Below are 12554 nucleotides of genomic sequence, written 5' to 3'. Positions count from 1 at the left end.
CGTGGTCCTGATGGAACTCTCCATGGTCCTGATGGATCTCTCCATGGTCCTGATGGAACTCTCCATGGTCCTGATGGATCTCTCCATGGTCCTGATGGAACTCTCCAGGGTTAATGCAGTAACTTATATGTCACCTAGAGAGAAGATAAGGAGTTATAGTACCAGTTATACTACCAGTAGTACCAGTTATAGTACCAGTAGTACCAGTTATAGTACCAGTAGTACCAGTTGTAGTACCAGTAGTGCCCGTTAAAGTACCAGTTATAGTACCAGTAGTACCAGTTATAGTACCAGTAGTACCAGTTGTAGTACCAGTAGTACCAGTTATAGTACCAGTAGTACCAGTTGTAGTACCAGTAGTGCCCGTTAAAGTACCAGTTATAGTACTAGTTATAGTACCAGTAGTACCAGTTGTAGTACCAGTAGTACCCGTTAAAGTACCAGTTATAGTACTAGTTGTACCAATTATAGTACCAGTTATAGTACCAGTTGTAGTATCAGTAGTACCAGTTGAAGTACCAGTAGTACCAGTTATAGTACCAGTTATAGTACCAGTTATAGTACCAATATTACAAGTTGTAGTACCAGTAGTACCAGTTATAGTACCAGTTATAGTACCAGTTATAGTACCAGTAGTACCAGTTGTAGTACCAGTTGTAGTACCAGTTATAGTACCAGTTATAGTACCAGTTGTAATACCAGTAGTACCAGTTGTAGTACCAGTTGTAGTACCAGTTATAGTACCAGTAGTACCAGTAGTACCAGTTATAGTACCAGTAGTACCAGTTGTAGTACCAGTTATAGTACTAGGTATAGTACCAGTAGTACCAGTTGTAGTACCAGTAGTACCCGTTAAAGTACCAGTTATAGTACCAGTAGTACCAGTAGTACCAGTTATAGTACCAGTAGTACCAGTTGTAGTACCAGTAGTACCAGTTGTAGTACCAGTTATAGTACCAGTAGTACCAGTTGAAGTACCAGTAGTACCAGTTATAGTACCAGTTATAGTACCAGTTATAGTACCAATAGTACAAGTTGTAGTACCAGTAGTACCAGTTATAGTACCAGTTATAGTACCAGTAGTACCAGTTGAAGTACCAGTAGTACCAGTTATAGTACCAGATATAGTACAAGTAGTACCAGTCGTACCGGTTGTAGTACCAGCAGTACAAGTTATAGTACCAGTAGTACCAGTTATAGTACCAGTTGTAGTACCAGTAGTACCAGATGTAGTACCAGCAGTACAAGTTGTAGTACCAGTAGTACCAGTTATAGTACCAGATATAGTACAAGTAGTACCAGTCGTACCGGTTTAAGTACCAGTAGTACAAGTTATAGTACCAATAATACAAGTTGTAGTACCAGGTATAGTACCAGATGTAGCACCAGTTGTACTACCGGTTTTAGTACCAGTAATAGTACCTGCATTACCAGATATAGTACCAGTTTTAGTACCAATAGTAACAGTTATAGTACCAGTAGTACCAGTTGTAGTACCAGTAGTACCAGTTGTAGTACCAGTTATAGTACCAGTAGTACTAGTTATAGTATATATGTATAGCCGGTCCTGATGGAGCTCTCCATGGTCCTGATGGAACTCTCCATGGTCCTGATGGAACTCTCCATGGTCCTGATGGAACTCTCCATGGTCCTGATGGAACTCTCCATGGTCCTGATGGAACTCTCCATGTCCTGATGGAGCTCTCCAGGGTTTATGCAGTAACTTATATGTCCACTAGAGGGCAAATAAGCAGTTGTAGTACCAGTTATAATAATAATAATAATAATGACTTGGATTTATATAGCGCCCTTCAAGGCACCCAGAGCTTTACAGAAATCATTATTCATTCATACACATTCTCTCCAGTGGTGGTAAGCTACATTGTAGCCACAGCTGCCCTGGGGCAGACTGACGGAAGCGTGGCTGCCATATCGCGGCAAACGGCCCCTCCGACCACCACCAACATTCATACACATTCACACACATTCACACGGGGCAAGGTGGGTAAGGTGTCTTGCCCAAGGACACTACGACAGCAAACTGGGACAGAGCGGGATTCGAACCGCCGACCTTCCGATCATTGGACGACCCGCTCTACCACCTGAGCTACTTCCGCCCCATATATAGTACCAGTAGTACCAGTTGTAGTACCAGTTATGGTACCAGGTATAGTACCAGTAGTACCAGTAGTACCAGTTGTAGTACCAGTCGTACTGGTTTTAGTACCAGTTATAGTACCAGCAGTACCAGTAATACCAGATATAGTACCAATTGTAGTACCAGCTGTAGTACCAGTATTACCAGTTATTGTACCAGTAGTACCAGTTGTAGTACCAGTAGTACCAGTTGTAGTACCAGTAGTACCAGTTGTAGTACCAGTTAAATGAGTCAGTTAAAAGCCTGATTAAAGAGATGGGTCTTGAGCCTCTTTTTAAAAACATCGACAGTCTCTGCGGCCCTGAGGTTCTCCGGGAGGCTGTTCGGGATATATATATATATATATATATATATATATATATATATATATATATATATATATATATATATATATATATATATATATATATATATATATATATATATGTAGGCCTATATATATTAAATATAGTAACAATGCACATATATATGCCTTTGGTTCTTACCAGCATGGTATTAACCATTAATATGTTTGCAGACAAGGTAAAAAAAAGTGAAAAAATCTTCCCCCCTCAAATATTTTTTCTCCTGCCTGGCCCTAATACTCTTCCGTAGTTTCCACTCTTAGATCAGCGGCCGCGCGACTGGAACGCGCTCTGGTGCAGGTGTTGTGCCAAAAAGTGATTGTCTGCCAGAATCTAATTTCTGGCCGCGGGAGCGCGCACAGCAGCCCGTTGAGCGACAGCGCTAAAACGTCAGATTTTCAGATTATGAAGCTCAAGAATGAGATCAAGTCATATTTAGGCAGAAACAACTTTTCATTAACTGTATTTGGCCTTCAATCAATTTTTGGCAGGTAAAAATGCCTATTTTGTGTTGTAATGGTCCTTTAAAAGAGTTAAAAGCAATCATGTGAGCTCTAGTGTTTATATTATGAAGCTCAAGAATGAGATAAAATCATATTTAGGTAGAAAGAACCTTTCATTAACTGTATTTGGCCTTCAATCAATTTTTGGCAGGTAAAAAGACCCATTTTCAGGGGAGAAATCAGATTCTGGCAGGAAATCACTTTTTGGCACAACACCTGTTCTCCGAAATTCCCTTTCCCTTGATCCAGCAGGACTGATCGATCACGCTGATCGATCCTAGAGGGGGGTGGAGTCTCCTGCGTGGATGTCGGGTCGGGAATCCCGGGAATCGGTGTTGCGCGCCATGACGCAACGAGGTGAGCGCACCGCGGGTTACGCGCGCAGAATCCGCTGGACCTGGACCAGGATTTACCAGACCGGTGCTCTGTTTTAGTTTAGTTTTCTTTTTAAATCTATTTCTCCCTCTTTTCTTCCTCTCTGGATGTATTCCGGCTCCTCGCGACGGATTTGTGGAGAGAAATACGCACGAAACTGGCGAAAGTCCCGCGTTTTTATTCTCTTATTCTTCTATTTTCTTTTATTTTTGTGTGGATATTAACTTTATTTTAACATTTTCTGGTTGGAAAAATGGAGAACTACTCGATGTGGGGCTGACGCAGCGAGCTGAGCGCACCGAGTTACGCGCAGAAACCGCTGGACCTGGACCAGGATCTACCAGACCGGTGCTTTGTTTTAGTTTAGTTCTTCTTTTTAAATCTATTTTCCCTCTTTTCTTCCTCTCTGGATGTATTCCGGCTCCTTGCGACGGATTTGTGGAGAGAAAAGACGCACGAAACTGGCGAAAGTCCCGCGTTTTGATTTTTGATTGATTGATTGATTGAAATTCTTTATTCAGTCACATCACACTACAAACATTATTAACACAAACATAATCGACAAAATAGTGACTGAAAAGGCACAGGCAGAAGCAGAAGCATAGTGCTGATATTAATGCATGTCATACTATTTTTTTTTGTAAAAATCAGCTGCACATTGGTAAATCTAGGATAGCGTCATTCCATAGTTTTAACTCCCACAACAGATAAACGTCTCCGTTTAGTCTCTTTTCTAGCTTTTTGTACAACAAATTTACAAACATTACGCAAATTATATTTTGACTCATGTATTGCGTTTTTATTGTCCAGGTTTTTTTGTGTGGATTTTTTTTTTTTGGTGCTTTGTTTTAGTTTAGTTCTAATTTTTAAATCTATCTCTCCCTCTTTTCTTCCTCCCTGGATGTATTCCGGCTCCTCGCCACTGATTTGCGCCTCAAGTGTGGAGAGAAAGACGTGCGCAACAGAAACGGTCGAAATCCCGTTTCTCTTATTCTTTTATTTTCTTCTATTTTTGTGTGGATATTAAGTTTATTTGAGTCTTTTCTGGTTGGGAAAATGGAGAACTACTCGATGTGGGGTAATTTCAGCCAAGTCCTGTCGGAGCTGGAGGCAGCGCGCGGTGATGAAGATGAGGATGAGGAGGATGGGGAGGAGGGTGCGCGCGGCCGCGGGCTGCGCGTGCTCCTCGGCTGCGCGCTCTCGCTCCTCATCGTGTCCACGCTGCTCGGGAACGCGCTCGTCTGCGCCGCCGTCATCAAGTTCCGCCACCTGCGCTCCAAGGTGAGAACATTCTGGAGAGAACATGTTGGAAAGAGTAACTACATTTCTAGGTGTTAGGATTACGGAACAGTATCAGGGCCATGCAGGAGAAAAAATATTTGAGAGGGGAAGATTTTTTCTTTATCGTGCACTTCGAGAAAAAAGTCGAAATGTCGAGATTAATGTTGAAATACAATTTTAACAATAAAGTCGAAATTTCGCCTTTTTTCTTAACATTTCAACTTTATTCACGAAATTTTGACTTTTTTCTCAACGTTTTGACTTTTTTCTCGACATTTCGACTTTTTTCTCAGCATTTCGACTTTTTTCTCGAAGTGCACAATGAAAAAAAAATCTTCCTCCTCTAAAATATTTTTATTTTTCTCCTGCCTAGCACTCTTCCGTATATGATTGATGAAAATCTCACTTGGAAAAATCATATTGCACTCAACTCGAACAAGAGGGGAGTGGGGCGGTGAGTACCGGGCCACGCGGGACAGTTTCCCCCACGCCCCGGACCCCCTGCCCCTTCGCCTGTGTGCATGTGAATCGTGTAGGGGGGGCAGGAGGGGGAACGGAGGCCGAAGCCAGGAGGTTAGGGCCAGTAGAGCCGGCCCTGGAAGGCGTCCACGCTCCCCCACCGGCCATCCAAGTCGAAGGGGGCAGGCCCTCCGAGCCGGGCCAGGGCCCCACCTTACCTCCACGGGCACCCCCGGCGCCGCCGGAGCCCCCAGACGGAGGGGGAAACGGTCCAACATCCCCCCATTCATACTGACGACATAAGACATAGACACCTGAGAATGACTCCACCCCGCCGCCGCCTTTGTTTCCAATTCATTAGAATGTTCGTCTGTACTTTTTAAAACGGTTGTATATTTTAATGTGATAATAAACTAACTAACTACCTACCTAACAGGTGACCAACCTGTTCGTGATCTCTCTGGCCGTGTCGGACCTGCTGGTGGCGGCGCTGGTGATGCCGTGGGCGGCCGTCACCGAGGTCACGGACGCCTGGCTGTTCGGCGGCTTCTGCGACGTGTGGATCACCTTCGACATCATGTGCTCCACAGCCTCCATCCTCAACCTGTGCATCATCAGCCTGGACCGCTACTGGGCCATCAGCAGCCCCTTCAGGTAACTGAGTGAGTTTACATGGGAGGTTTAATTCAGAATTAAAATTAAATCCGATTTAAAATGAGTAAAAATGACCACGTAAACACCTAATTCTGAATGAAAATGGCCATTCCGTATTAAACGTAATTCCGAAGTAAGTGGCTGGTTTATTCCGATTTTAAATCCAAAAAGAATAATTCCAGATCATGTTTACACTCATTCCTCTTTAAATTAATTCTGGTCTTTCTGCTCGTTCCCTCGCCCGTCTGTCTCCATGATCTTATATTCCACTGGGCTGGTTTTCCTAACAAAGTTTCAAGATGCAGCAGCAGTAAACGCTGGTCAAGAGCAGAGATTGTTTATTTAATAAATAGCTTGGAGGACCTGGAAATAATTAAAAGAACAGATGGCGGGAAACATAAAAATTGGGAGCCTTTCCGGTAGTTTAACTTCCGGTCCGTCCCCCTATCCAATCAGAACCTTCCCAACCCCCAGACCTGGAGAGGAATTGGAGAAAGACCATCAAACGTGTTTTCCATGGAAACCTCACCCCTGATAATTATATGCATGCTTTATGGTTCTGTACACCGGTACAGAGGTTCTGGAAGGAGATTTGTGAGGATTTATCCACATGGATCAACTACAGAATCCCAGTGTGCCCCGCGGTATGTATATTAGGTCACCTGGGATATATTCAAATGGAATCTAACTGGACACACCGGGTTCTCACTGCCTTATGTATCGCAAAGAAAAGGAAAGTGAATTGGAAACAAAAGTCCAGTTTATGTATCAACCACTTTAGGAATCTTTTATCAGATCATATTAGTAGTGAGATAATGTCTGCCTCCACTGAACAACATTCGGCTGAATTGCGTTCTCTCTGGTCCCCGATTATTGGCTTCGTTACCTAGTGGGGGCGGGGGGGTGGTGATCTAGTAGCCCTTGGGGTTGGGGGTCGGCTTGGGGGGTCTGGGGCGCGGGCCTCTGGTGGCCCCTGGGGGGCTCGGGCGGGGGGCGGTGGCTAGGGCATCTCCGAGTCTCCCGGGGGGGGCTGGGCCGTGGGCGTGGGGTTGTAAACTCAAAGGAAAATAGTTTAATTCGGATTTATTTAATTCTGAATAATTAATTCCAAATTAAAAAACATCATGTAACCGCGGCCATTCAGGGATAGTATTTGTATTCTGTTTTTTTACTATTTTGTACTCTTTTAACATGCATGTTCTTCAAATCAAATCCAACCAGGTACGAGCAGAGGATGACGCCCCGCGTGGCCTTCGTGATGATCGGCGTGGCCTGGACGCTGTCCGTCCTCATCTCCTTCATCCCGGTGCAGCTCAACTGGCACCGCGCCGAGGACGAGGAGGCGGTGCTGGAGGCGGTTCTGGACCCCCAGAACCAGACCTGGACCAACGCTAGCGCCACGGCCACCGCGGCGGACGTTAGCTGCGTGGCCAACCTCAACCGCACCTACGCCATCTCCTCCTCCCTCATCAGCTTCTACATCCCCGTCCTCATCATGGTGGCCACCTACACCCGCATCTACCGCATCGCCCAGACGCAGATCCGCCGCATCGCCTCGCTGGAGCGGGCGGCGGAGCAGAACCCGGGTCCCGGCCAGAACCGGAGCCGGCACCGGCCCAACGACGAGACCAACCTCAAGTCCTCGTTCAGGAAGGAGACCAAGGTGCTGAAGACGCTGTCCATCATCATGGGCGTGTTCGTGTTCTGCTGGCTGCCGTTCTTCGTGCTCAACTGCGCGGTTCCGTTCTGCGACCCGCCGTGCGTCAGCGACGCCGCCTTCGCCGTGTTCGTGTGGTTCGGCTGGGCCAACTCCTCGCTCAACCCCGTCATCTACGCCTTCAACGCCGACTTCCGCCGCGCCTTCGCCTCCATCCTGGGCTGCGGCCGCGCCTGCGCCGGCACCAACGCGGTGGAGGCGGTGAACTTCAGCGACGAGCTGGTGTCGTACCACCACGACACCACGCTGCACAAGGAGGCGCCGGTCCTGCCGCAGGAGAATCCTCGCACCGGCTCCGACCGGCTGGAGGACGTTAGCGCTGACGTTAGCGCTCGGTTCGACGAGGAGTCCTTCATCTCCGACATTTCTCCGAGCCGCAGGCAAAAACTCGCAGAGGACGACGCGGAAATCTCCCTGGAAACCATCACGCCCATCACCTCAGCGGTGGAGAACCACGCCCCGATACCGGGACTGGTCCACCATGATGGACAGGACGGAGACTGAGCTGAGGACGGACCATGAGTGGACAAACTGTTCTGTGACAACACTCGTAGGTTTCAGAGAAACCTGTTTTGTAGCAACATCCAAAACAGTTTCTCCACTTACAAAAACAGTAAAGTGGTTGGCGACAGAGCCTCCTTAGCTTTAAGAAGACACAGGACAGTTAGGAGACACAAGAGGACAGTAAAGAAACAAGGACAGTAAGGAAAGAGGGGATGGCAGTAAGGAGACACAGGAAGATACAAAGGAGACAGGAGGACAGTAAAGAGACAGGGACAGTAAGGAAAGAGGGGATGGCAGTAAGGAGACACAGGAAGATACAAAGGAGACAGGAGGACAGTAAAGAGACACAGTTGGACAGTACAGAGACAGGAACCTAAACTGTTGGCAGCTCTTGATTGGAAATTGTTTTGACCACATTTGTGTAACTTTTCCATCTCCACCTTCTTCAATGTGATGTTGTCTACATAATAAAATACCTGTGACTGGTCTGGATCTGAATCATTCAGGGGACTTCAGGGGACGCTGGTTTGTCTGAGATCAGTCCTTAAGTGCCTCGTTCTAGCAAACCCGTCGTTAGCTGCATTTTCAGCATAAGGACTTCAGTCTCGGAGACGGAGACACCAGAATGTGACACATTTGCACCCAGGTTCTGGGAACACAGAGGGGTTCTGGTTCCCTCCGACAGGTTTCATGGGGTCAGGAGGGACGATGCTACAGGAAGTGGCTCTGAAAGTCAGATATAAATGATGCCGTGAGTCACACGGACTGTCTGAAGTTCTTTTATTTCAAAAAAGGACAAAACTGCAGTCTCCCAGAAATGCTCAATGGATAAAATGGATAAAAGGACGAAAGGCATTTTTCTTCCATTTGTATTCAACTCATTTTTTCCCAGAATACTTTGTTTCTGCGAGCCCCTTTCATCTTCGGTCAGCAGTGGAGTTGAAACGGCGCCGGGGCACCCGGGGCCGCTAGGGCCGGACCCTTGGACCTCACAGGTGTCGTCCACCGCCGGATCCGAGTGCATCATCACAGCTGAGCGTTGGGGGTTTCAGGAGGATCTGAGACGCGTTCAGGCGTAGGGGGAGCTACAAGCCCCTGGTGGAAAAATAATGATGCCCTGTAGCTCCTATAATGTAATAATTTCCTGAAAATGTAATAAAATTTGCAATTAACTCAATCGAAAATGTAATAAAGCCTAATAATGTAATAACTTCACCAATAATGTAATAACTTCACCAATAATGTAATAAAATATCCTGACGGATATTGTAATAACATTTTTACCGATAATGTAATACCTTATTACATTATTGGGAATTTATTACATGGTAATCAAAGTCTGTAATTTAACCCAATATTCATTCTGGTGTTTCAAATCCAGCGTATATAACATTCTTAGATATTTAAAACACAAAATGTAGAACTCTGGACTGAAAAATAACATATTACATTATTTGTCAAGTATTACATTATTAGTTTTGGGGGAAAAAAAGACCCACCTGAAAATGTAATAAATTCCCAATAATGTAATAAGGTATTACATTATTGGTAAAAATGTTATTACAATATCAGTCAGGATATTTTATTACATTATTGGTGAAGTTATTACATTATTGGGTTTTATTACATTTTCCATTGAGTTTAGTGCAAATTTTATTACATTTTCAGGAAATTATTACATTATAGGAAATTATTACATTATAGGTTGCTACAAGCCACTCCTTGACCTCTCCTTTGATTTTTGAGGACCGATTTCCAGATTTCTGTTTTAGCAGAATGTAGTTTTTAGATTAGAGTAAAATAATCTCTTAGCGCTTCTCCCGTGTCTGCTCTTTCAGAACTATTAGCATGATGATTTAAAAGCATGATGATGAGTCATCCTTATGATTCAGTCTGAATCTGTTTATCTGAATCATTCAGATAAACAGAACCTTGTAGCGTCAGAGCTGATCTTTTAGGAACAAAGTATCTGTACACTCTGCACCCGGGCCGAGGCCACACGCTTCTCACGGTTGTCCCGGTTTAGTCAAACTGGACATGTTCCATCTCAGAGTACCAGGGGCACGAGTTTAGCACTTCAGATGAATGACAGATTCCACCCTGGTCGTAGTACCAGGGGCACGAGTCTCCAGACATACCAGGGTACCAGGGGCACGAGTCTCCAGACGTACCAGGGTACCAGGGGCACGAGTCTCCAGACATACCAGGGTACCAGGGGCACGAGTCTCCAGACATACCAGGGTACCAGGGGCACGAGTCTCCAGACATACCAGGGTACCAGGGGCACGAGTCTCCAGACATACCAGAGTACCAGGGACACGAGTCTCCAGACATACCAGGGTACCAGGAACACGAGTCTCCAGACATACCAGGGTACCAGGGGCACGAGTCTCCAGACATACCAGAGTACCAGGGACACGAGTCTCCAGACATACCAGGGTACCAGGGGCACGAGTCTCCAGCCATACCGGGGAGGGGGGAGGGGGGCAGGGCATTAATAAGTTTTATGTTTATTTGTTTTATGTTAAGCACTTTGTGTTGCATTATTTGTATGAGAAGTGCTATATAAATAAAGTTTGATTTGATTTGATACCAGGGTACCAGGGGCACGAGTCTCCAGACATACCAGAGTACCAGGGGCACGAGTCACCAGACATACCAGAGTACCAGGGGCACGAGTCTACAGACATACCAGAGTACCAGGGGCACGAGTCTCCAGTCATACCAGAGTACCAGGGGCACGAGTCACCAGACATACCAGAGTACCAGGGGCACGAGTCACCAGACATACCAGAGTACCAGGGGCACGAGTCTACAGACATACCAGAGTACCAGGGGCACGAGTCTCCAGACGTACCAGGGGCACGAGTCTACAGACATACCAGAGTACCAGGGGCACGAGTCTCCAGTCATACCAGGGTACCAGGGGCACGAGTCTCCAGTCATACCAGGGTACCAGGGGCACGAGTCTCCAGACATACCAGAGTACCAGGGGCACGAGTCTCCAGACGTACCAGGGGCACGAGTCTACAGACATACCAGAGTACCAGGGGCACGAGTCTACAGTCATACCAGGGTACCAGGGGCACGAGTCTCCAGACATACCAGGGTACCAGGGGCTCGAGTCTCCAGTCATACCAGAGTACCAGGGGCACGAGTTTCCAACCATACCAGGGTACCAGGGGCACGAGTTTCCAACCATACCAGGGTACCAGGGCTCCGGTCGTCCAGGTCCTGCATGCTGGTTCTCTCAATCCGGTGGCTGTTTGATCTTTATTCATTGATCAGAGGTCAATGCAGGGCTAAACGCTAGATAGCGAAAGTGATGACGACTAACCGGATACCAGGGTCCACCTGTCAATCAAGAGCACACTTCTAATAGAGGCCCTTGTTACCTTGGAACCGGTTCTTCTGGCCCAGCAAAGAGTTGATGCTACCTTGGAACCGGAGCCAGTTCTTTGTCAGTGGAAACAGAAAGCCTGGTTCCAAACTCAGAACTGGCCCAGAACCAGAACCAGAACCAAAATCAGAACCAGAACCAGAACCAGAACCAGGACCAGAACCAGAACCAGAACCAGAACCAGAACCAGAACCAGAACCAGAATCAGAATCAGAACCAGAACCAGAACCAGAACCAGCCCTGGAACCGGTTTGGTGGAAAAGGGGTAAGAGAAGCAGACTAAGACTCTGCAGCCCAACTGGATCTACTTCCAGTCCCGATGGGACGCCGTCGGCCGCCGCAGCTTGATTGACTGTTCAAGGATGCATATCTGGTTGTCATGGAAACCCCTAAGAACAGGTAAGGAGGGGGGGGATGGAGAGTTCAGACTTCCACTTGGTGGTTTTAGTATTTTTATTTCTGCGTCAACAGCTGGATGGAGATGGTGATCATCAAAGAAAACAAGAAAGATATTAAAAAAACATAGTTGGAAAGGTTTCCATTTATTGGTAATTTCATTCATTTAAAAAGTGGATATGTTTATAACTGGATTCTATGCAGACGCAGATATTCAGATATACTGACATTCACATCCTGCACGAACACAAATAATACGACTCTCCTTCTCTATAAATGTTCGTCCTCTGTGATGAAATATGATGAATTGTCAAGAGGGCTCTCGTCCCCCCCCCAAACCCCCCTTCTACTCCCCCCCTCCTCCTTAATCATAATCAGGCAAACATAAGCGATGAATCGAGACGGAGCTGCCGAGGACGTCCTTAGAGGACACTGAGACTCCAGAAAGAGACCATGAAGGGAGCCTAACAAACATTTATTATTATTATTATTATTATTATTATTATTATTGATATTATTATTGTTATTATTCATAATATTATTATTGCTATTATTATTATTATTATTAGTAGTATTATTAGTATTATTATTATTGTTAATATTGTTAATATTATAAGTAGCAGTAGTAGTATTATTGGTATTATTATTATTATTATTTGTGTTCTTAGTAAAATTATTATTATTATTATTATCATTTTCATTTTTATTATTATTATTATTATTATTATTATTATTATTATTATTATTATTATTATTATTATTA

The 12554-nt window shown here is 45.4% G+C and overlaps 1 protein-coding gene across 1 annotated transcript; it reads left to right on the top strand.

Moving 5' to 3' along the window:
• The first annotated feature begins 4436 nt into the window (after window positions 1-4436).
• On the top strand, window positions 4437-7995 carry LOC133464075 (D(1)-like dopamine receptor). The gene is made up of 3 exons (XM_061746050.1): window positions 4437-4661; window positions 5557-5774; window positions 6996-7995. Exons 1-3 carry the CDS (start codon window positions 4437-4439, stop codon window positions 7993-7995), a joined length of 1443 nt encoding a protein of 480 aa, XP_061602034.1.
• The last annotated feature ends 4559 nt before the right edge of the window (window positions 7996-12554 follow it).

The sequence above is a fragment of the Cololabis saira genome, chromosome 17 (assembly GCF_033807715.1).
Source record: "Cololabis saira isolate AMF1-May2022 chromosome 17, fColSai1.1, whole genome shotgun sequence".
NCBI classification, from domain to species: Eukaryota; Metazoa; Chordata; class Actinopteri; order Beloniformes; family Belonidae; genus Cololabis; species Cololabis saira.
The sequence above is the reverse complement of the archived record's forward strand: the minus strand, read 5'-3'. Positions and strand labels throughout refer to the sequence as shown.